The 25784-nt window shown below is 39.5% G+C and overlaps 1 protein-coding gene across 9 annotated transcripts in view; it reads right to left on the reverse strand.

The window, feature by feature from the left end:
* Positions 1 to 25784, reverse strand: part of MAN1A1 (mannosidase alpha class 1A member 1) — a 185176-nt gene that overhangs the window by 9540 nt on the left and 149852 nt on the right. For 7 of the 9 annotated variants that reach the window (XM_045798564.2, XM_087865430.1, XM_087865429.1 and 4 more), the window contains exons 9-12: positions 24803 to 25022; positions 23897 to 24069; positions 14879 to 14994; positions 1183 to 1371 (exon numbers count right to left, since the gene is read on the reverse strand). In XM_045798564.2, the coding sequence (XP_045654520.2) occupies positions 1183 to 1371; positions 14879 to 14994; positions 23897 to 24069; positions 24803 to 25022 (698 nt within the window). Of the gene's footprint in view, positions 1 to 1182; positions 1372 to 8180; positions 8451 to 12634; positions 14495 to 14878; positions 14995 to 23896; positions 24070 to 24802; positions 25023 to 25784 lie in introns of those variants that run through there. The other 2 variants (XM_045798570.2, XM_045798569.2) reach the window with 2 other exon arrangements.

A 25784-nucleotide genomic window follows, 5' to 3' on the forward strand; every position in this document is an offset into this window, starting at 1 on the left:
TGGGCTTGCAACTTACTGTAAGTCCAACAAACGTCTTGCCAAAAGCAATTAAATCCTGACCTGAATTAGTAATTTTATTAATTACATTTTAAACAAGCTAATTACTTCTTTGTTTAACTGATTTCTTGTTATAAACTGGTTATAGACCATTAATGTTCATTAATATACCACATTAGATTTCACATCTCCTGTACCATAAACGGGAGATAAAACTAGTCAACACTTGCTAGGATCGGTTATAAAGGATGCCTGTTGTAATCACCCTCTCATTCAGCCTTTGGAAGCAGATAACCACTCAAGAACAATTTATGAGCTTGCTAATTCTTTTTTCCCCCTGTGCCTTTAGTGGTAATATACAACTCTGATATGGAGAGTCCTCAGGAGTGTTGTCTAAATGAAATTCTTAAGAGTTGGGCGGAAAATAACTTATGAAAGGAATAACTTTGTCCCAGCATATGGTTTATGGATAGTGAGACTTTTGCTTAACATTTGGGGAGGAGGAGTAAGGAATGGAGAAGCTGGGAATGAGAGAAACAGACTGTCTGAGGGAAGAGTAGGGAGAGAAACAATGTTTATTCCCCATTTCGAAAAATAGCATCTTAACTTAGTAGAATCACACTTGAAGGAGCGCATTCATGCAAAATCTTTGATAAAGAGAGACCTTTGAATATACACGCATTTGTTGAATGCCTCAAAGGATGAGTGCCATCTATTGATATGGATCGAACTCAGAGAAACAAGAATAGAAATTTTATCCATGCTCTTTTAGTCCATTCAGGCTGCTATAACGAAGTTCCATGGACTGCGTGGCTTATAAACATTCATTTCTCATAGTTCTGGGGGCTGGGAAGTCGAGATCAGGGTGCCAGAAGATTGATGTGAGGTGTCGTGTGAGGGCCCGATTTCTGGTTCCTCATGTGGTGGAAGGGGTGAGGGAGCTCTCTGGGTTCTCTTCCGTAAGGGAACTTGTCCCATCCATGAGGGCTCACTGTCATGAACTGTTACCTCCCAAAAGCTCCAAATATCATCACACCAAGAATTAGTTTTCAACGTGTGACTCTTGGAGGAACACATTTAGTCTACAGCACACACTCATTTATTAGGTACTTATTATATGCTAGTGTCAAGGATGAGTAGGCATCATTATAATATTTTTCTATAAAAAAGGGAAACATTACTTACATGTTATCTTCCAGCCAATCAATTTTGGACTTTGAAGTTGTTCCAGTTTGCCTCCTAATACTGCAAATTTGTTTCAACCAATCTCCTAAGCTGGGTATTTTGGTTGTTTCAACTTTTCCAAATAACACACAGTAGCAAAAACTAGCTGAAAATACATTAGCAAAAATAAGGAAAGCTCCAGTCCTGATTCTGAAAAAAAAAAAAAAAGACAAAAAAATGCTTAAATTCAGGAGTCACAAAGCATTGCTAAACAACGCCATCCTGCAACAAAATGATCGAGTTCGGCAACAGGGACTGGGGGGGTAGTAATTGTTGACCAAATTACAGTGCAAACTGGACTTACATTTGTCCAATTTGTAAAGTTAAATTGCTTTTGACAGGTTGTTTTGATCTAAATCACTAGTAGAGAGATTTAGACTGGCAACAAATACTTCCAATAATAATATAATAAGTACAACCATTTCGGCTTGTACAAGTGCTATCAGAACAAAAAGGAGCAAGACAGAGAAAGGTTCAGAGGTGACATTTGAACCGGGCTTGGAAGAGAAGGCATCGCCATCTAAACCAAGTGAGGAATGCAGAATAGAATGCTCCAAAGTGTCTTTTCTTAAAGTACTTTTTCTTTTCTCTTTTTTTTAATCACAGGATTCTGTGCTGCTGAGTACTATTAAACTGATAGAGTCAGTGTCTTAAAAAAATCTAAGTTCTCTCTCTTGCATGATCATTTAGCTTTCATCATTTTTATGCTCCACTAAGTAGGACATAAAACTAGCCTGATGTATTTGGGTTGGCAGCTAAAGGCTTAAAGAAGTGCTACTATCAGTCATATGAAAATTTGGAGTTAAGATCAGCTGTGATCGGAGGCAGGGCGGCCAAGTTTAATCACTGACTTCTTCAACAGTCATTTTGATCGCCATGCTTTCTGCAGGTTTAAGTCAATCTGCTCTTCTGTTCCCTGAGAATAAACACTTCATGGATTCACAGATTTCCTTCCCTGAGTCTGTTCTTTGAAAGCACTTGTTAAACTTGTTTGAAATTTCATGGATGGGCAGATGTGGCTATTAACTAGCAAATTGACTACTGAGATATGAAGACTCAAAAATACGTCCAACATTTTTGCTGTGTAGCTCAGGTAGGGTGCATAGATCATTGTAATCAAAGCTCCCAATCTATCAGTTTCTAGCAGCTGGTAGTCTTGTTTTTGTTTGTTTGGTTTTTTGTTTTTTGCTTTGTTTTGTTTTGTTTTGTTTTAGAGGAGGGGGTAGGGGGAGAGGCAAAGGGAGAGAGAGAGAGAGGGAATCTTAAGCATGGAGCCCGGCATAGCGCCCGATCTCAAAACCCTGAGATCATGACCTGAGCCAAAATCGAGTCAGAGGCTTAACCAGCTGAGCCACCCAGGCACCTCATCTAGCAGCTGCTAGTCTTAAGGCTTGTTTTTTCTATGAAAACCTCTCAAGCTAAGCAGAGATCCCAAATGGTGAGTCTAGCTATAGTCACTTTTGCCAGACATTTACCTGTTTTCTCTCATATCTATTTCCTGAACATCCTCAGTTTGGATCTGCACTTCAGTGAACTACATTTCCCAGATTCCCTTGCCTTATTTTCCTAATAGTCTTGACCAATGGAAGGTGTTGGTAGAGATTGGAAGGTAGAAGACAGGACGAAGCCAGGGTATTTCTTCCATTCATTGTGTTTCTAGTGGTGTCTCTAGCAGTTGCTAAATCACCTTCATGATTCTAATTCCTGTTGCGCTGTTGTTTTCCTCTACAGTTTCAGTTCCTGCTGGAAAGTCCTCATTGTGGATCTAGCTCATGCTTTGACCATTTCTGATCTTTGATGACATCACCTCCACCTTGTGTCCTTCCATTTCCTGCCCAAGATAGTGGCATCCTGCCAATGCTAATTCCTGACTTGAAATCAGATTTCATCATCCCATTTGGCTTCTCAACTCTCCTATTACCTATGCAACTAGTTCCCTATGTTAAATTTCTTCTTTTTGAGACAGAGTGGTTTCTGTTTTCCTAGCTGATACACCACTTGTAATAATTACAAAGATAACAACCATAAAAGAACACTGGAGGAATTCTCACTTTAAATGATCTCTTGACAATGTGATGCCTGCTCCTGAGGTTTCTATCCAGGAATTTTGGTACCTTAACCATCAGAATCACGGAAAATGGAAGGTCTCCATGACCTCTTTTGACGTGTGGGGCACATCAGTATTTTAACCAAAGATCTTAGGGCAGTTCCTAATGCGTAGTGGGGAGCCACTCACCAAGTGCCTTCTGCCCAGTAGAGTAGTAATTAGCACTTGATCTTGGATTTTTCTCATTGTCAAATGGATTTTTTTCCCCTTCTGTTTCTAGCTTTTTATAGAAATACCATGGGCAAAAATGTAAAGTAACGTATATTTGCGGGGTGGGGGACGGGCACATATGTCTCATTTTTTCCCTTTACACCTTTTACTCCAAAATAGAATAACACTTATTTTAGAGAGCATTCAAGATTCATTTTAAACAGAATATCCTCTACAGTTAATCAATAGATAAAGACTCAGGAGAAGTCTTTGCTCCTGCCTGGACGTGCTGAAACTCCTATTTAAAGATTGAGCTGTGTACAGGAGCCAAGAATGCTTTTTGGTTTGGCAGCCTTTATCTGATCTTTGGGAGAGGTTAAAAGCCTAGATATACAATGTGGAAATTTTTGAAACTTCTCCTTAATGTAATCATCATTGTATGAAGGAGACCAAAGGAAAAAAACAATCTATCCTATACTTTTTTAAAGTGGCAAAATAAATCCCAAATCTTGTAAAGTCATTATATTTATTTATGTTCTGTTCATGGTTTTGACATATGGTTTTTTATCCAGCGTTTAAAGAGATCCTGTATATTGATTTATAATAGTGACAAGAGTCAGATTTTCAGGGATCGATTAATTTCTCTAAGATCCTTTGTTTTTCTCCCTCTCTGTTATTTGCTCATTTATATTAACGCCTCCCCTAGAAGTGAGAGGCAAGAAGATAAGGTGGATGAGGGTGAAAATTCTAATCAGTTAGTCACTGTTAGAATGGTTGATGAAAAGACCAGCTCGGGAAAAACAAGATGAATTTGTTGGAAAAACAAGATGAATTTGTTAGAAAAAAATATGATCATATAATTATTAACAGATATACTTCAGACTTAGAATCCTTCGTCCTATTATAAGAGAGGACTACGGAAAGGCTGCAGACCCTAGAGAGGGAGATCTTTATCGTTGACATCACTGCTAGTGCCCGTCAAGTCTTTCACTGACCTGAGGAAACCGGCCCCAGATATGCGGGCATGCCGTTGAGCAGACTTTATCTATGATGTCTGAAATGACAAACTCGGAGCCCCTTACCTCCAAAACAAACTAAACAAGCCAAACCCTAATGGAGTTGAGACTATGTGATGTGTCTGTTCATCTTAATGACAGTATTCCAGAAGCAATTAAAGTGGAGGAACACAGCTTGGACTCCTATGGATTTTCTCTGAGACAATTGATATAATGTGAACATACTGAAAGATGAGAAACTGTCCTATTTTTGGTGAGTTTGCTTTTGCAAGTACAATGATGCAAATTTTCTAATGACAGCTTATAATTAGGTATCTCACAGTTAAGGTAAACACTAGATTATCCACTAAAAATAGAATCTGCATTCAACTTTGAGTTAGTAGGACCCAGCAGGAGCTGTGTTCTGCTGGAGGCAAAACTCGAGATGAAAAATTATGTTTATATTTTTTTAACAGAAGTTTGAGATTTTTTATCCGTTTCTTAATAATTTTTTCATTCTTTACCAAATGCTTAGTGTCTCCTATGTGCAGGAAGGAACGGGGGCAGTTGGGTTGGGAACAAATACATACCAGCTGCCATATTAAGTCCTGCATTTATGTTAATGAATAAGCCCTGGCATTTTCCTTTTTAAGTTTTACTAATTTTTTGTGCATATTTGCCTTTGTTCTAGTCTTTAGCTCCATAAAAACAAGAAGCAAGTCTAACTTGCTCCCTGCTGAATCTCTAGGACCTAGGATAGTGTCTGGAATATTCTTGGTGCTTACTATTTGTGGAATGAACGAATGAGTGAAAATAATGACACTATAGTATGATGCATGTGAATAGAAGTGTGGCAAGAGTGTGGCATGCCAGGAGAGGCAAGGGGAACTTAGAGTACTTTCTTAAGCAGAATCTGGAAGCCCCTCTTTAAAAGCTAACAGTCTTGGGGGAACCTGGGTGGCTCAGTCGATTAGGTGTCTGCCTCTTGATTTTGGTTCAGGTCATTTTCTCAGTGTTGTGAGATTGAGCCCCGTGTCAGACTCTGCACTGGGTGTGGAACCTGCTTAAGATTCTCTCTCTCTTAAAAAACAAAAACAAAAACACCACCAAAACCCAAAAAAACCATCTGGGGTGCCTGGGTTGCTCAGTCAGTTAAGTGTCCGATTCCTGGTTTTGGCTTGGGTCACGATCTCATGGGTTGTGGGATCGAGTTCAGCAGGGGAGTCTGCTTGAAGATTCTCTCCCTCTGCCCCTCCCCTGATATGCTCTTTCTCTTTCAAATAAATAAATACACCTTGAAAAAAAAATCTAACAGTCTTATGTTCTTGTGGTGGGGAGTAACAGAAGAAGAGGGAAGGGTACTCTCACATAATTCATGTTCCCAGTGCTGTAGAAACTTTCTTTCTCTCTCTCTTTTCTTTTCTTTCTTCCTTTTTCTCTTTTTCTTTTTTCTTTTCTTCTTTCTTTTTCTTTTTCTCTTTCTCCTTTTCTTTCTTCTCTTTTTTTTTTTAGTGGGATTAGCAGACAAATCGACTCAATCAAAATCACTATGCATTTTTCTTTGGATGTGATTAGTTTTAAGTCACTATAAGTGATTTTCAAACATATAGACTGATTTTGGGAGCAATACTGGTTCTTCCAGAAGAGTTATTTCAGCAATCCTTCCTAGTTTATAAAATTGAGATTGTTGGTTGTCAAAGCTTCTCTGGGATGAACATAAAACTATATTTCAGTTTAAAAGGAGTTCTTAAGTTGTAGCCACTGTTTTAACAGGCAGCGTGCAAAAATCATGCAGGGCAATCTCTATTTCTTTTCTTCTATAAATGCTGAAGGAACACCTTTTGTGGGGTGCCTGGGTGGCTCAGTTGGTTAAGTGTCTGCCTTCGGGTCAGGTCATGACCTCAGGGTCCTGGGATCGAGTCCTGCATCGGGTTCTCTGCTCAGTGGGGAGCCTGCTTCTTCCTCTCCCTCTGCCTGCCATTCCCCCTGCTTGTGCTCTCTCTCTCTCTCTGACAAATAAATAAATAAAATCTTTGGGGGAAAAAAAAGAACACCTCTTGTTTTTCAATAAAAAAATAATGGAAAGGTCTTCAATTAGTGCATGATACAGGTGAAGAAAGAGCTGGATATCTGTCTTCTTATGTCAGGAAATAAGTGCTAAACTCTGACCTTGGAAGATGAGCAGTAACATGTGTTTGACACAGTCTGGAAGAATGGCATCCAAAAAAGCCTAGGGTAGTTGGAAACAGCAGGAAAAATAATAGCAAATGTGTTGTCATAACAAAACAAGCTGGAGACTTCCCCAGGGAGAGGACAGATGATTCTTTTACAGTATGTAAGAGCTGAAAATCGGGGCTGAAACTTAAGGAATAAAGGCATAATCCTGCCAGGTATAGAGCCAAAAGTTGTACATATATTAGCTATTTTAATTCTCAGGAAGTAGGTACTATCACACCCATTTTATGGATGAGGAAACTAAGGTTTGGGTGCTTGTATTTGGGTGTGGTGGTCTCTTGTCCACACATGAAATGTTCCTACTGTGTCCTGTTCACAACAGACACCATTCAGGGCATAACCTAGTTGCTACACATGGGCTAATCGCTCCTCTCACTTTATAGACGAGGAAACTGAGATGTGAAGACTTTGATGCTTGTCCCAAATCACACAGGAAGTTAATAAGAGAGGTAAGTTTAGAATTCAGATGTCTCGATTCTTAGCGAAGTCAACTTCCTATTTGCCCAACTGCATCTACTTTCTGCCCTTTTTTTTTTTTTTTTTTATTCGACAGAGAGACAGCCAGCGAGAGAGGGAACACAAGCAGGGGAAGGGGGAGAGGAAGAAGCAGGCTCATAGCGGAGGAGCCCGATGTGGGGCTCGATCCCACGACGCCGGGGTCACGCCCTGAGCCGAAGGCAGACACTTAACCGCTGTGCCACCCAGGCACCCCAACTTTCTGCCCTTTTTACACTGCATCATCTAAAGAAAGCAGACTAGAGGGACTTCATTTGTTAAATGGCAGATCTTAAAATGTATATAATTTTGCAGCTCTGGTTAGGACTACATAAGACACAAAGTTATCAGTTTGGCAATAGCAAGACAGAAGAGGAATGTGAATAGCAGTAAAATGGACTTAGGGTTATTTACTCAGGGACATTAAAGTGTGTATCGAATAGAATGGTGATGAGATTTTGCACAAAGACGGAAGAATGTTTGTTTTTCTGTCACTAAATAGAGGCCTTGGGTTACAACAAGCCAAAGTGGTCGTGTCCATGAAATGGGACCCAAGCACTGTGTCTGCCTTAAGAAGTTGATCTGGTGGTCTCCCACCCTGCTTTTAAGAGGTGATTCTAAGCCATGGAGTTCTATCCACAAAGAACTACAAAAGAGTTGCAAAGTCAGGAACAAAGTTCCAATGGGTCTGTGAAGGAGGATCATTCACTTGGTCCTCCTGGGAGAGATGAAAAGCAAAGCAAAACAAAACAGAACAGAACAGAACTCTCCGGTGCCAGTGGTTTTGGAAAATGCTGTTTGAAAGCAGTACATTTTATGGCCCTATTTGCAGAATTATGAATTAATATGTGCTCACAGCCTAAGGCCAAAATGCGCCGGTATGTGGAGTTTTTTTTAAAAAGCTATACATTTATTACTGTTTTCTAAGGTTTCATGGTAATTTGCATTCACTGGAGAATTACACAGATCTGTGACACAAATTTACATTAATTTATTCAGTAAGTAATGCCATGTTTAGGGGGTTCAAAGTGATCATAATAATGGCGAGCCAACAAATCTGACGATTAGCATTGTAATGAACGCGGATAGAAATGAAGGTATTCTTCGGAGGTCGTTTCCAGGAGCGTCTTATATATTCACATGGCACACAGCCAAACTAGGAATTCTGTGTCGTTTGTGCAAGTGACAGTCTCGTTCAAACTCAGCCAGATCAGAAGAAACAATTTGAGAACCGACTTTAGAAGCAGCTATTGGGAAAGGAAGCAAAGTGAACAGTCACTGACTAAAACAGCAGGGATTGAAGTTAATACTTTTGAAATTTCCCTCAATAAGAAGAATTAGGTTTGAAAATCCAATGTGAATCTAAGATGTGTAGGTGTATGGCTTCTTGTTCAGAAATGCTTTTGTAAAAGGACAAATCTGTTTCCGAAGTGATCCAAAATATGTTTCAAGTTGTTGTGCTTAAATCCTAAAGTAGAAACAAGATACGCTTGTCATGACTTGCTAATTTATTCATTATTTCTCCTGCTAGTTTTGGGACTTCCACCTCCCTCTAACTCCCAGTGCTGGTTTCCACCTTCAGCATGCATGGGGAGGACAAGAAGACTAGTTCAACATGGATAGTCCAGGGCCCCACCACAATTTTGATTTGCTAAATCTGGGGTAAAGGCACAAAAATCTGCATTTTAATAGGACTTGCCAGAGACTCTGATATAGGTGGATAGTGACACCTTGAGAAAGCCTGAGACCAGTTTTCTGAATTTACACCTTTATTTTGGAGTGGCTGGATGGATACAACATATGCTGTCGTATATTGTTCTTTTTTTTTTTTTTTTTTTTTAGCATAAATCTTACCAAATCCCTGTGTCTGGAAGCACAGAGCAGGACAGAAAGCAGTTCCTGTCCTTGGGAAAATCCCCCAGTTTTCTCATGTTTAATATAAGAGAGTTAGACTAAATGCTGTCTAGACTCCTATGTGGTTCTGATACTCTATATGCCTATCTGATGCTTGGCAAATATTTCCTGAAGATTATGACTCAAGTGTTGGCCAGTGTGGATGGAATGGGCCAGGAAAAAACAGAAATCAGTCTTTGGTCCATTAAATCAGTTAAAAAGATTAAGGAAGATACCCCTCCCCAGCCTCACATTTCAGCCACAACTGAGGGAGCTGGCATGGCAATTAGATATATGAACTCTATGCCCAAATGAGAGACGATGTATCTAGTTTTGATAAAATTTTTAGCAACTGTCTACATATAATTATCAGAAATTAGATGTATTGACTGCCAAGCTGCCATCTCTGTGTGGATGGTTGATGATTAGTATAAATAAGAATCATGTTTAGAATATCTTTTAATAATTCTGTCAGCAATGAGTAGAAGTTATTTGTGCTACAAATAACTAAATTCAGAAGGTTCCCATTTGTGTAGCTATAGGTTAAGTGAAAAACCAATTCCTTTACTTGATACTACAGAAATAGTTTTCTTATGAGACAGGGACTATGAGATTAAATTATAGAAACAACAATAGGCTATTCAAATAATAACACTGAAAAACTCTGTATTAGAAAAATTATGACTTACCTTTTTCTGTTATGTATTTTACACAGGGCCATATACGATATAAGTGGTTTAAAAAAATCTGTTGGTTGGGAGTTGAATCAAGCCATAAACACATATTTACTCCATATTTCCTTAAAATGACTATAGGTAGCAAGAAAAACAAATGCTCATCCTATGATTATTTAAAATAACAGTGTGTTATGTAATACTGATACCTAATATTTTTTAAAAATTTACTGATTAGAAAACATTGGCAAACAGCCATAGCAAAACTTATGAATATAAGGTCCATTCATTCATTCAGTCACCCATTCACCAGACATTTCCCTGTGTGTCACCAAGTGCTAAATGCTACTTGAGACACTGGGGATGGGCCACCTGGTGAGGAGGAAAGACAAACAAAGTAACTTTGTGTTCTCACGGGGGTTAAGTTTTAAGGTGTTAGATGATAAGCGAATCAGGAAATAAATATGTAACCCACACCTTGAGAAAGAGCCTGAGACCAGTTTTCAAGGGTGAGCTCTTAAATGCTAAGTAGAAAATAAAATAGAGCAAGGAACAAAGGGTGATGGGATATTTTGTATTAATTTGTCAAGGAAGCCACTCTGATAAGGTGATAACTGAGCAGAGACCTGAATGAAGTGAGGAATGTGGCACAAAAACACTGGGGACAGAGATGGATCCGTGGGTATTTTGCTAAGTGAGGTAAGAGATAAAGACAAATACCATATGATTTCACTTACATGTGGAATCTAAAAAATAAAACAAATGAACAAAGAAACAGAGCAGGAACAGACCCAGACCCATAAACACAGAACAAACTGGTGGTTGCCAGAGTGGAAGAGAGTAGAAGGATGAGGGAAATGGGTGAAGCAGAGTGGGAGTTACAGGCTTCCAATTATGGGAGGAATAAGTCACAGGAATGAAAGGTACAGCCTAGGGAATACAGAGTCAGTCAGTGGTATTGTAATAACGTTATATGGTGAAGGATGGTGGCTACAGTGGTGGTGAGCATAGTATGATGTATATGGACTTGTGTAATCACCATGTTATACACCTGAAACTAATGTCACATTGTGTTAAATATACTTAAATTTAAGAAAATTAAAAACAAACAAACAAAAAAACAAAAAACAAACATGGGGGACAGATTTCTAGGCAGAGAGAACAGCAACCAGAAGGTCTGAAAACATTCTAAAAAGTCCCAAGATGAATTTGAAAACCCTAGGCTTTTTCAAAAATATTGGAGGCTTTCCTGTGGCTAAAGTTCTCTCTTCCCTAAGCTTCTTTGAACACTCAAATGCTAGTGACCCCCCACTCCCCTGAATTTCTATAGCAGAATTTAACTGGTAACTAAACACTTTGTTTTGTTTTGGTGGTGGGCTGAGTCTGATCTCCTTGACTGAATTGTAAACTTAAGAACAAGGATCACACTTTATGCTATTTCTGCCATCAGTGCTCCATCTCTACCCTACATGCTCTGGTGTTGAAAATATATTGGATTTTTTTTTTTTTTTACAAATTTATATATTTATTTGAGAGAGAGGGAGAGAGAGTGGGGGGGGGCAGAAGGAGAGGGAGAGAGAGAGTCTCCAGCAGACTGCCTGTTCAGGGCAGAACCAGACGTGGGGCTTGATCCCAGGACCCTGAGATCATGACCTCAGCCAAAACCAAGAGTTGGACGCTTAACCAACAGAGCCACCCAGGTGCCCCTGTGTTGGAGTCTTAATAAGATATTTGATTAATCAAAAATGTATATGCAAAATTTATTGCAACTTAAAGTTTTTAATGAAGAAATGTTTCTTTGTCAAGATTCTCTGGGTATGGTATGGATTCACTATTAGGATTAATAATAATCACTATTTTTTCAATTTGCAATTGTACGTATTCCCCCCCCCCCCACATATACAAAAGCTTACTTAAGAGGAGAAAAACAATAAATGAGGAGATATATTAAAAGGCTTTATTCACAATAGAGAAATTTTACAAATATAGTTTTTAAAAATTATGTGTCAATCTATTATGTTTCCCATAACATTCGAGATTTATATAAAGTTGGAAATGACAGAATAGACTTATGTACAAATTAAAATCAATGAAAAGAATGGGTACTACATATGAAGGAATCATGACAAACATCATCGAGTTCTATAAATTTCATACAACTTATACATGTAATATTAATTGTGCACAGTATACCAAAAACAGTATATGCAGAAACACAAACTTAAGTGTTATTTTAATTATTCGCCTTCCAGGATGTGAATACATATGTAAACTTAACTGCACAGTTTTGCTGAAAATGAATGAAAGACAGTGCCTATCGAAGGACTTCAGTTGTTTAACATAATTAACACAAAATATAACTTTAATTAAATTACATCACCATAATAATCTCTTATCTTGTTTACATTTTTGGTGTTTTGGGACTTAGGTTAAAAAATCCAAGTTCTAGAATTGAAAAACTTTGTTCCTGCCACTGGCAGAGCAAAATGTAGTACAATCATCTCGCCTATTTATACCAGGATACAAAAGGTACCTTATAGTGCAGTTTGTACACATGACCTGATTTTAATATCCTATCTGCTGCAGAAATACATATCAGCTTTGTGCTCTTTCAAATCAAATTGAAAATCAAAGAAAATAAAGTAATTTAAATTGCTAGTCCAAGAACATTCATGTGAAAATTATCATCTAAAAACGTGTGGCCCAATTTTTGTGATAATCTCACATGGTGCTTTTAAGTCCTGGGAAAAAAGGACTCTCAACTATCCATTCATTTCATAAGGTGAGCTGAAGATATGAGTGGAAGGAGTTATTCTGGGTCACAGAAACTCATTAACATGGCAATAATGATGCACTAAGGGATCTTTTTCATTTACTAATTTTATTAATTTATTCTTTGACATAAACCAATGTACAATATTGAAAAAAAGAGCAGGTCACACAGGTGGTCCTTTCAGACAAAGGAAATCTTTCAAAACACGTTCAAAAGCTGAAACAGCTAAAAACAATGGAGTCTACCGAGATATAAGAAAATAATTAAAAAACATTATGTCGAAGCATATGAAATTGCTGGTATTGGACAGTTTCTCAACTACAAATGCAGCAATTTCGTATGCTTCAGCCTAATTCACGGGGCTGCACTGAGCTATCTGACCACTCCAGGTTGGAAGTGCAGGTGCTCAAAGTCTCTGTTCCTCGGTACATGCATCATCACGTTAGCCCTTGCTAGGAGTATAGGTACATACACATGAACTAATACGATGAGAAAGCACAAGGTGCCACCAAATGTATTCTTGGGAAAGCCACTCATATCTCAAAAGAATGCTTCTTCTTAATAAAGAATCATATAATTACTTTGATCTGCTGTACGACTGTGGGGAATTAGGAATGTCCATTCCTACCTATCACTTTTAAGCTGGGATCTCTGTGTTGAATCTGACCGGACAAAATGTACTATACTCTTATTTGGTCTAAAAGTTTATTAGATTTTCTTCAATTGACCATGAATAGACACATTAGCAAAGCTGCTTTCAGAGTTAAATCCTGCTTTCACAAACTGAAATGAAATAATTTACTACATTGGAGAAAGGGCCCTTTTCAAATCTGAAAAAAAAAAATCCCAAACCAAATGTAATGCTGTTTTTGAGAACAAGAAAAAAACCTTAGAGATGAAATACAAACTAAACACCATGTTAAATACTCACCCTTTCTTTAGAGAGACTCAATTTTTTCACATACTCAGTTAAAAGCAAAAGCTAACACATGAAAAGTTCTACTGTTTTCTTTCAAAAAATATAATTCAGTAATAGCAGAGCTCTGCAAAACTCCAAAGCTCCATTCGTGTGGTAGGGGATGGAAGAAATTAACCAGGACATGATCCAGAAATGACACAGGGCATTTAAAGTAAAATTTGAGAACTAATTCACAAATTAGGAAACACTAATATAATTAACCAACAAAAATATACTGTGGTTCCAATAAAATGAGGTCAACATGAGATGATCCTTTTGGGATGACATTCTAATTTGAATTACAATATGAGTGAAGTATTTTAGAAGACATTCTATCAAATAATGATAGACCCGCATAAAGAGGCTGTCTGTCACAGTTATAAGATCTGTCTCTGGTGGATAGACAAACCAGATTAACATAAAATTGAAAAGGAAAAAGCTTTTTTAATATTTAATTTATTATTATGGCTTTTTGCAACATGGCAAAACATTACAGCTTAAAGCAGACATCATCTCCTCATAGAGGAGGAAAAAGTTTTGCAGTCAAATCAAAATTGTAATTAAGAGGTCATCGGTATACCATTCTATTCAGTTTAGTGAAAATGATATACCTTCATGAACTCCAGAGATTACTTAAAAAAAGTAAAAACCTCTGATCCACTGCCTGAATAATAAAGGATATGACAAGGGACTTAGGTCCATCCATGCCTATGACAATAAACATAAAAGACTGCAAAACAATTTTAGAACTTAGAATAATCACAGACCTACTGATAAAAATTCATCATGTGCCTGAATACCAGAAAAGGAATTATTAAGGTATGCAGTGAAGGGAATGGAGCAGAGTAAAATATAAAATGTCTTTTTTATTTTTCATTGACTTCGACTTCCTTTTTATTCGTACAGAGAACAGGGAGAAGATGTGCCTCGGTATTGAAGATCCAGTGTTCCAGTGGAAGTAGATCATCATCAGAAAATATTAAGTACAAATATCTGGAGAGAGAAATATGAGGATATGAAGCCCAAGAGACCGTCAGGCGTGAAAACATAAAGACACAGCAACGTCTCCATTCATCTTATGGAGAATCACGGACAACGGTCAAGTATTGCAAAACCCTGAGGCACTATAGTCATGAGCGTGGAATAAAACAGCTGCTCTGTGCTTGGGTGTTAGTGCAGGGAAACCCACGAAGCAGTCCCCAGGCATCACACTTCTATAATGACTGGAAACACAGGGGCAATCATTGCCACGCATGGAGAGTGACCTTCGGAAGCAGTCATACTCGCTATTATTTGAATGTGCTCGTGATACAGATAGCTGCAAAGAAGATCTGACCAGTACCTCAGCCACATACTTTTGGAATACGTTTTACTTACTTTAGTGTCTCTGCCAGGAAGAAACTCTGCTGCACGTCGTCGTAACTCTCGTGTCTCAGGTAAACATCCCTTAGGCCCGAATAGCCTCCGTTCACTCGGCAGTGATTTTCCAGGGCCTGCGTTACAAGGAAGAGGGGAAAAATGGTCACATTTCAATAACTGCTTGTCACCAATTTTTATTATGAAATTGCCAAATTGAAATAAAGTAAGGATTCAAACTGAATGATACATGTGGAAGAGTTTTAAGAGAAATTTTTTAAAAACCCACAAAATGCAAATGCATATAAAGTATGAAAAGTTGGGGAGCTTGGGTGGCTCAGTCGGTTAAGCATCTGCCTTCAGCTCAGGTCATGATCCCAGGGTTCTGGGATCGAGTCCTGCAATGGGCTCCCTGCTCAGCGGGGAGTCTGCTTCTCCCTCTGCGCTCTCTCTCTCTCTCTCTCAAATAAATAAATAAAATCTTTTAAAAAAGTATGAAAAGTTAAAGGGTATAGAGACAATATTATCTCATCTAAATTAGAAACACTTCTACATTTAATTTTGAAATTATTTTTCAGTGATTTATTTTATTTATTTACTTATTTTTACCATTTCCTCCTGTGGTCTAGGGAACGGTTCTTCAAACTATGGATCACAGGCTAAACCCAGTCTGCTGTTCATTTTGTAAATAAAGTGTTACTGAACCACAGCCATGCTCATCTGTTACATACTGCCTGTGGCTGTTTTTTCATTTCAGTGGCAGAGCTGAGTACAGGCCAACCTCGGAGACACTGTGGGTTTGGTTCCAGTCCACTACAATAAGTGAATATTGTGATAAAGCGAGTCAAGTGAATTTTTCGGATTCTCAATGCATATCAAAGTTATGCTTACACTGCACTAGAGTCTATTAAGTGTGTGGTAGCACTATGTCTGAAAAACGATGAACATACCTTAATTAAAAAAATACTCTGCTGCTACAAAATGCTAAGCATCATCTCAGTGTTCAGTGGGTTGTACTCCTTTTGCTGGTAGAGGGTCTTTCTCTGACGTTGATGGCTGCTGACTGACTTCTCTGACCGTTGATGGTTGCCAAAAGTTGGGGTGGCTGTGGCAAATTCTTGCAATAAGACAGCAAGGACGTCTGCCACATCAGCTGACGGTTTCTTTAACAAACGCTTTGTCCACAGCACGCGATGCTGCTTGATAGCGCTTTACCCATGGTAGCACCTCTTTCAAAACTGGAGTCAATCCTCTCAAACCTTGCAGCTGCTTTCTCAACTACGTTTATGTGATATTCTAAATTCCTCGTGGTCATTTCAACAATCTTCATAGCATCTTCACCAGGACTAGATTCCATCTCCAGAAACCATTCTTGGCTCATCCATAAGAAGCAACTCTTCATCCGTTTTAAGATTTATCATGAGATTTGGCAATCCAGTCACATCTTCACGCTCCATTTCTAATTCTAGTTCTCTTGCTGTTTCCACATCTGCAGTTACTTCCTCCATGGAAGTCTTGAACTCCTCAAAGTCACCCGTGAGGGTAGATATCAACTTCTTTCAAAGCCCAGTTAATGTTGATACTTTGACCTCCTCTATAAATGATGAATGTTCTTAATGGCACCTAGAATGGTGAATTCTTACCAGAAGGTTTTCAATGGACTTTGCCCAGATCTATCAGAGGAGTCACTATGTATGGCAGCTATAGCCTTATGACATGTATTTCCTAAATGCTCAAAGTCATAATGCTCCTTGATCCGCGGGCTGCAGAACGGATGCTCTGTTAGCAGGTGTGAAAGCATTCATCTCGTTGTCCATCTCCACCAGAGCTCTTGGGCAACCAGGTCAATGAGCAGTCATATTTTGAAAGGAATCTTTTTTTCTAAGCAGTAGGTCTCAACAGCAGGCTTAAAATATTCAGTAAACCACACTGTAAACACGTGAGCTGTTTTCCAGGCTTCATGGCTCCGTTTAGAGAGCACAGGCAGAGTAGAGTTAGCATCATTCTTAGAGCCCCTGGGATTTCTGAAATGGTAAGTGAGCACTGGCTTCACCTGCAAGACGCCAGCGGCATTAGCCCCTAACAAGTGAGTCTGCCTGTCCTTTGAAGCTCGGAAGCCAGGCATTGACTTCTCCTCTCCAGTTATGAAAGTGCGAGATGGCATCATCTTCCAATAGAAGGCCGTTTCATCCACACTGAAAATCTGATGTGTAGTGCAGCCATTTCATTAACAATCTTCACTAGACCTTCCAGGGAACTTGCTGCGGCTTCTCCATCAGCACTGGCTGCCTCACCTTGCCCTTCGATGTTATGGAGATGGCTTTTTCCTCAAACCTCATGAACCCTCATTTGTTCTGCAGCTTCCCCGCCTCTCTCAGCCTTCACAAAATTGAAGAGAGTCAGGGCCTTGCTCTGGATTACGTCATGGCTTAAGGGAATGTTGTGGCTGGTTTGATTTTCTATCCGGACCACTAAACTTTCTCCCCATCAGCATATTGCTTTCTTATCATTCCTGTGTTCACTGAGCTAGCACTTTTAATTTCCTTCAAGAACTTCTCCTTTGCACTTACAATGTGGCTGTTTGGCACAAGAGGGCTCGCATTGTGGCCTATTTTGGCTTTTGACATGCCTTCCTCACTAAACTTAATCATTTCTAGCTTTTGATTTACATTGAAAGATGTGGGACTCTTCCTTTCACCTGAACACTTAGAGGCCACTGTAGGGCTAGTAACTGGCTGAATGCCAGTTTTGTCTTATCTCAGGAAATAGAAAGGCCCGAGGAGACGGTGAGAAATGAGGGAATGGCTACTCAGTGGAGCCATCAGAACACAACATTTATCAATAAAGTTCTCTGTCTTATTAGGGTGCAGTTTGTGGCACCCCAAAACCATGACAATAATAACACCAAAGATAGCCGATCACATGTCACCATAACAAATATAATAATAATGAAAAAGCCTGAAATATTGTGAGGATTACCAAAGTGTGACACAGAGATTAGAGGCAAGCAAACATGGTTGGAAAAATAGCACCGACTAGACTTGCTCGACACAGGGTTGTCACAAACCTTCAATTTGTAAAAAACACAGTGTCTGCACAGCACCATAAAGCAAAGCACAGTGAAATGAGGTATGCCTGTAGCTGCACACGCCCCCAAGCCTGCTTCTCTCTGGTTCTTACACAAGAAGTTTGCTGACCCTCGATCTAGAGAGACTGTTAATGTCAGTTGGGATTATAAATCCAATAACAGAAGGTGTACCGGGCCATGAACAGTTGCTACGACACCCAGAGCATCTTATTTTGTAAGCACTCGTGGTGGAGGACTAATTAGGGATATTGGTGACAGATATCAAAGAAGAAAATGGAAAGCGGTAAAAAAAACTGTGGCTGATATCTATTTCTAAAATATATTTTTCTTTTCTTTAGTATGGGATGGAAGAAAATGGGATGAGTCCATTTCCTAACTGTCTAGAGAGAAATGATCCTACATGCCTGAAGTTCTCTGACTATAACGAGTGTTTGGAAAAGAGATGGGTTGGGCAGTGCGGGAATGGAAATTTAGGTAACAACCTCACAACTCGCAGACTACATGAACAAAGAAAATATCTCATGGTTTGGTACTTTTTAAAAGCCACTGGGAAAATAAGATCAACTTAAAAACTGCTTTGATTATATCTTCTTTTGCAGACAACAAACCAAGCAGGGGGAAGGCTTGCAGAAAGGAACTTCCAGGTCCTATTATTTTTTTCCTTCCTTCCTTTTTTTGATAGAATTTTTTTTTTATTAGAAAGTCAAATACCAGATACACTGGAGTAGGCCAAAGATTATTTGTAAAAAAGTAAAAAAAAAAAAAAAAAAAACCAAACACACACACACACAAAAACAAACCCCAAAAACCCAGGATTTAGAAGAAATGGACAAATTTGTTGTTATGGAATATAATTAAATCCTACTTCCAGACATTTCCTAAAAAGATTTTAACAACAAAACTTTTTCTTGTTTTCTTCCCTTGAAGTTCTTTGGTGATCAGCTAATGAGAGGACCAGGCATGATAAACTGCCATTCCTCTCTCCCACAGAAATTTCTATAAGCTCCTTCTTTCAATTATAGGGAAAGAGTTGTTTTGTGGGGTGGACGATGCCCAGCTGTTTTTCCTCTCTTCGGTTACCCTCATTCTTCTTCTCACTCAGTCCTAATGTGTTGAGCCATATTTGTCCAGAACTCATTCTAAAATCTCAGAAGAGGGGGCTGAATACTGGCCCTGGACTCCTTAACTGGGGCCTCAGTTGTGCCCGGACCCAGACAGTGTCCCTTTGTTCAACATGGCATTGTTGTGAGAATAAAACAAGATGAAGACACGCTTCTCAGAGTGACAGGGATCTTTCAGAGGTTTAGAGAGGCCTAGCTACTTTTATTTTTTGAGGCTTTTGGCAAATTAAAAAAAAAAAAGGGAAAATGCCAAAGAGGCTTTTTTTTTTTAACTTTTAAAAAATGAAAAGCCATCATGTCAAATCAAAATTTTAAAAACTTTAGAAATATGAAGCTGGGGATAAGCAGCCCTCCCAGGCACGCATCACAGGCCCTGGCTTTACAGCATCTCAGCAGTGGAAGCAGTCATGTATTTACGCTGCATAGTCTGATTAGAACATCATTTTACTGCAACCTGTTCTTGGGACTCTCAGACTCTAGGCATAGGGACCACCTCGATTTTACGTCAATGATTACATTATTAGTGACCGTACGTGGCTGGGATGCCCCAATAGCAGAGAAAAGAAAAACAGGAACATGTTTATAGTTACTGGAACTCTAAACAAACCCAGACCTCAAGTGACTGTACCTCTTTAGGGGGAAGAAAGGTAGGAGAATACCGAGCAGCATGAGTTAAGTCATAAGTCAGAAAGGGAGAGAAAGCCTTCTCTTATCTTTAGGTTAAACAGGTAGATAAATGGCTGATCCAGGGAGGTTTCCAAGAGTGGATTCTAGGGAACAATGCTCATAATGAGGCTGAATGGCTGACTTTGGTCTGAGCTCATAGATAGAACCTAGGAAAATAGATATATCAGAGTCTGGAAACAGAGATTAAGCCTCGGGAGGGAGAAGCAGGGACCGGGAAGACAAATCACTTTCTGAGAGCCAGAATGTCCATATGGCAAAGGTGAGATTTAGGAGACTAGGAAAAAATGTCTGTGCAAAAAAAGGAGGAAAAAAATCCCTATATAAGGCGTACCTGCTACTGTGGACCAGGGGAGACATCATATAATCTATACATACACATTTACAGACATTGTATAATCTATACTTACCAACACATATATGAACACATAGGTATAATTTATAGTAGAGCTTTATCAGAATATTATACATAATAGGGAGGAATTTAATGACGTTTTCATGGCATTATTGAGAAAAAGCAAAAAAACTATGAAGTAAATGTTATTTTTGCTATGTAGATTCACAAGTGCATGAACATCTAATTAATGGATTAATGGATTATTGGCTACCGGTGGAGAAGTTTCTAGTACTATATGCTGGACTATATAGTTTCATATCCTGTTCGACATTCTTGTGTTCGGCGTTACTATTCAGAAGTTTAGCTAAGACATGGAAAGCGGGTTTGGGTAGTGTATCAGTGACAGAAGGCTGGAGAGGGAGTGCTTCGTTGGAAGACAGGAAGATGGCTGACGAATACTTTACAAATAGCAAGTATGGGTGAACACAAGGATGGAACAAAAGTGATATCTCGACAGGAACTAATATAGTAGCTAATATCATTTGACCACAATTTCGATGTAAGCCAGGGGTTTTATAATCTACCAAAAAAACAAGTTGGACAAGGCTGTGGGAAATAACACTCAGAAGAGAGGTTCTTGAGTCACACTGCTTAGCCCTGAGAGACCACACATGTCATCAGGAGGTGGAGGGAAATGATGGATGAGGATGGAGCAGTGGACAGGACGTGCTGTCCTCAGATAGCTGAGGAGCTGAAGCGTAGAAGAGAAAAGGGATTTTTTTTCTCCAATATCTCCAGAACACAAAATACTGTGAATTCTGTCTTCAAAAGGAGTAACTTTCTAACACTGTCAGCCATTAAAAAATGGAATTACTTTATTGGTAGTATGTTCTTTTTTAATACAAAGTCCTTGAATTGATGAGGAATAGCCATCTGGCAAAGATGACGAGGAGGTCTTTTCTTTGAGTGGAGGGCTAGTCTATGTGATTTTGAAGATCTACTCCTGTGTTTTAGTTTGGGTTCCCCTAAAAATGGAGCATGAGACAAGGGTCAGATGCAGGAAGTTTTTAAAAGAGGTGATATCAGGAAGGGAATGAGTGGGGCAAGTGAACTGGGGAAGGGAGAAGAGCCCGTGAAATGTGCTGAGCAGGTGACAGCTGTGCGTGTCCTCATGAAGGCTCCCTCCCACTGGAAACCCTCTGAGCAACCGCGTAGAATGCATCTCAGAGTTATTCTGCAAAGGGGGAAGACTGGGATAGCTGTTCATCAACTCTGAAACCTCACTGGTTCAGGACTGTCCCCAGGGACTTTACCTCTCCCGCTTCCCAGACCACAGCCAGCTGCCTGGGAAGGAGCTCAGAGCCGGGGCAGCTGAGAAGCATGGGGAGCTTGCAGGGATGCGGTCCCTGTAGCTGTGGCTGACAGAAAGGACGGCTGAGGGGATGTCACACAAGGAAGAAGAGGGCCACTATCTCTGTCAATGATTTTGTGCTTTAAAGAAGACAGCATCCCAGCACTCCCCCCTCCCTGCTACACCTCAAGTTCTAGCAGAAACGCTAGTGGCAAAAAGCGAGGGGGGGCTGCTTGGGGGAGTGGCTGTGTTGTGCACAGGGAGACAATCTTACATCATAGACTAAACAAGAAGTTAACAACAGACAAAAATCCTAATCCCTAAAACCAATTTATTACCCCACAAACAAACACGCTCCCCTGAAGAACCAAGCAAACCCAAGCTTCCCATCCACACGGCCACAGAGATTTACTTATTTCTATTTTTGTATCAGTTCTCTGCCACACATTTTTCATATTTTCACATCTCTAAAATTGGCATGTCATAATTTAATTCGTAGCATTGTACTTTCTTAGTGGTATATAAAATAATGGTGTTTCTTATCCACTAGAGTGTTTTACATTTGATGAAATACGTGATTCCTGATATTTTCAATTTAAACTGATATTTGCAAGGTGACTATTAGCCTTAATGCTTTTGCTGGCCTATTGAAAACCAAAATAATTTCCTATCACCAAAGCTTAGATGAACCTCAATTTTTATACATTTTTTTTCAGAGGAAAAAAACATAAACTTAAAGAAATTGGAATTACCACCGACTAAACACAATTAGAAAACTTTGCAAGAAATAAAAGACAAAAAGAGGCCTAAAGAATCGTTATTACTTAAAATGACTAATGACTAGTGATAAGGCACACACGGCACAAAGAGGGTAATAAGCAAGATTCATCAACGACTTCCTCAGATATTTGTTACAACTTAAGCAAAGGCAATATGTTCAGTTTAGATTCCTGAGAGCAGTTATTTCTAACGGTCAGGTTTTAAAGACAGCTAACTCTGCAACAGTGAGTGTAATTAAAACGTTGGCTTGTTCTTATCTCCTCAGTGCTCCACCACAACTCCTTCCAGAATGAAAGCTCTTAAAATTAACATTATCTGATGGCATATTCTGGAGAGTGCGGCCAATGGCATCAGCACACAGTGTTCACTAGATTCGTCTGGGAAGATGATACGCCATGTTCTGTAGGAAGAGACCCATGGGTGACGAACACAATTCAAACAGTGCAGATGGACAGATGGAAAGCTTACAGATACTCAGAGAAACCTGAGATCGGTGTGCGAATATTGTTGCACGAAGTAGTTCTTCCATAGGTTCTTTCTACAAGTTAGATCTAAGTAGCTAATTTGCTCTGTGGAAGAATTTCAATCTAAAATGGAACTGGAACCGGAAGACAGAAATCAGAAAATCTTACGCATGTGCCCTCAGGAAAACAAAACTGAGGGACTGAGAGACTGATTTCCTGTATGTGCTGGATTTACAGAAAACTGATAATATTGGGATGATAGGGAGTTGGCCAGGGGTGGCCTTATATCAACCACTTGGGAAGTTTTACTTATGGTTTTCAGAGGAATGAACAAGAAATGACACAGGTAGGACTGGTCTCACAAAACAGCTCGTTTGAGCTTTATTGGTACGACTGGACTGGTTTTGTCCGCTCAGGGAATTCTCAAAGCTGGTCCCTATTTGTTCTTTATTTTAATAGACTCTAACTGAATTCTCTCTTCTTTACATTCCCTGTCCATAAATACAGCCTACCTTGAACCTTCAACGGACTCACCTGTAGTTTGCTGAATTGCAATTTCTCTGCTCTTCCCGAATAAACTCTTTTTTGGGGACAATTTTGAGTTTGCCTCAGCTTGCCTTTCTATTTAGGTTGAAACTCTAAGTAGAAGCACTTATTTTCATTTCAATGCCCAAAGACTCATTAAAAAAACAAACAATGTTGCGGCTTCTCGAAAAGGACAACAGGCAGGGGTGATTATTCCCAAGTTATCAGTAACTGTGGACTTAAGTGATCATTATTTCTATGGCTGTGCGAACTTAATTTTATGATACGCCTTTCTAGGTATCTCCTTCAGTATCAAAGTAGGTATATTAATATCACCATTACATAAAAAAGATGCTGAAGCCAGGGAGATAGGATGACAACTGAAAACACTCATTCTTGAATTGGGAAAAAGTCTGATGAAAGCTTTAAAAATCAGGGGCGCCTGGGTGGCTCAGTCGGTTGAGCGGCCGACTGTTGATTTTGGCTCAGGTTGTGATCAGGGTCATGACATCGAGCCCCCACTGGGCTCTTTGATGCTTAAGATTCTCTCTCTCCCCCTCTCCCTCTTCACCCACCCACCAAAGCTTTAAAAATCATAGAAAAGTTGATATGCCAGATTTATAGAAATCACTGAGCATTTTTCCCAGAGACATTTATGTACAAGAAATGTAAACAAATTAAAACAGCACCTCTACGGCTTCCCAGGCCCATTTCCTGTACTTCGGATCATGAGTCAGTCGCCACATGTACATGTAAGTCTCAACGACCTCTGGCCGTAGGATGTAGTACTTTTCGTTTTGCCTTGTGGCGATGGCTTCAACACCACCATCGAACCTGAAAGCTTCTGGTCCCAGTTTCATATCTAAGGGGCATGCAAGGGTGACAAGGGTTATTACCCTAACTTAAATGAAACTAGAAAGTACTTTACAACATTCAAGAGAGATGCCAAAACAATCATTTTAAGGAATGGTTATAAACATCCTACAATAAACAATATTCAATATACTTTGAAAATACAGTCATCTGAGAGTCCTTTTGAGAACATTGCAATGATCTGTTATTTTCTTTCATTTAACCACCACTTACTGAGTGCCCCCCAGCTAGGTACAAGGCACTACAACACCCCTTATTAGTTAGCTGGAAAACCAGCAGTTGAGAATTCTATGTCATTATGTCATGAAAGGTTATTTAATCTTTGTGCTTCAAACTCCTGTTTCATAAGAAGGGAGCCAGACTCTATTTCATGGAGATACTGAAAAGGTTATTAATGGTTTATAAAATACTAAGTTTCTTTTGCACCTGGGACAGAGCTTCTTACCCAACGTTATTTCCCTAAAGCAGGGTCAATAAATTAGACTGGCTTAACCCGGTATGACTTCAGCTGTTGTTCTTTGGTAAACTAAGGGTAGATACTTTCATGTTGAAAACCAGTGCTTCTTAAAGTAAAAAATATAAATTCCTTTAAAATATTCATCACGAGCTTCCAGTTTCATGAGGCTGGATATTCTTTTGATGACAGCAGGGACAATGTTCCTTACGGAACAAAATAAAAGCCTGTGGGAATAGAGTGAAACTAAAGAATCACAGGTACTCACAGGTGCGATTGTAAGATTCATAACAAGTTCGGGCAATTTCAGCCCCGAGCTGAAGGTAGTGCTGGGTCAGGCCTGCGGGAGCGTCGTCGGCCCCGAGTGCAAACATGCCTCCAGCAAAGCAGGTCAGGTGGCCCATCTTGTGTTCCAGGAGGCCCCCTTTCCACTCCGCGATGTAGGTCAGTCCCGTACTAGACTTGCGGATCAAGTGGGTCTCAATTGCCTGCAAATCAGACTTATTTTCAACATTTTAAAATTCCTTCCAAATTTATACTAAAAACACTCTCAACACTAAGAGAGAAAAAGGGTAAAACATCACTCGCAGTTTGAGTTTGGTGCCATCAATCTGATTCAGCCTGAAAGTTCGTTATTGCTTTTTCTGTATTCCTCCCCTAGTTTCTGCCTTATTAGTCTGGTTAGTTAGGATTATCGCTGTTGGGCCGGCCCAGTTGGATTTGCCTGGTTCCGTGACCAAACATTTGTAGTCCTCATACCTCAAAAGCTGTCCCCTTCTCAAAGACAGGCCACTGGTGTCAAGGTAGTGGTTAATGAATTTCTATTCTCACAACGGAGAAACGGCACAAAGCACAAGCCCCACTGCAGATGAAGAATAGAGTGTATTTGTGTATAAAGTCCAGGCGGGGAGTGTTACCCTGCCTTTGGCTCTCTTAGGCTCAGAGGGCGGTAAACTGAGGGGGAAAGGTGTGCCGTTCTTGAACCATATTGCTTGGCCTCAAATTCCAACTCTACCACTATCTGTGAACTTGGTGGGTAATGTGCTGGCTGTATCCCTCAATCTCAGTATCCTTATCCATACAAAGGGAATAGTAGCGTCTTCAACATTTAGTTTATGAAGCCATCGGTACTGTGACTAGCACTTGATAAGGTTCATTTATTATCACCACTCACATCACCACTGTGGTAACACTTGAGTTAAATGCCTCCCTAATAATTCTATTAAAAAGCACATTAGTATATAACGAAA

This window comes from Ursus americanus, chromosome 11, assembly GCF_024610735.1.
Source record: "Ursus americanus isolate L20-20 chromosome 11, mUrsAme1.1.p, whole genome shotgun sequence".
Lineage (NCBI taxonomy): Eukaryota > Metazoa > Chordata > Mammalia > Carnivora > Ursidae > Ursus > Ursus americanus.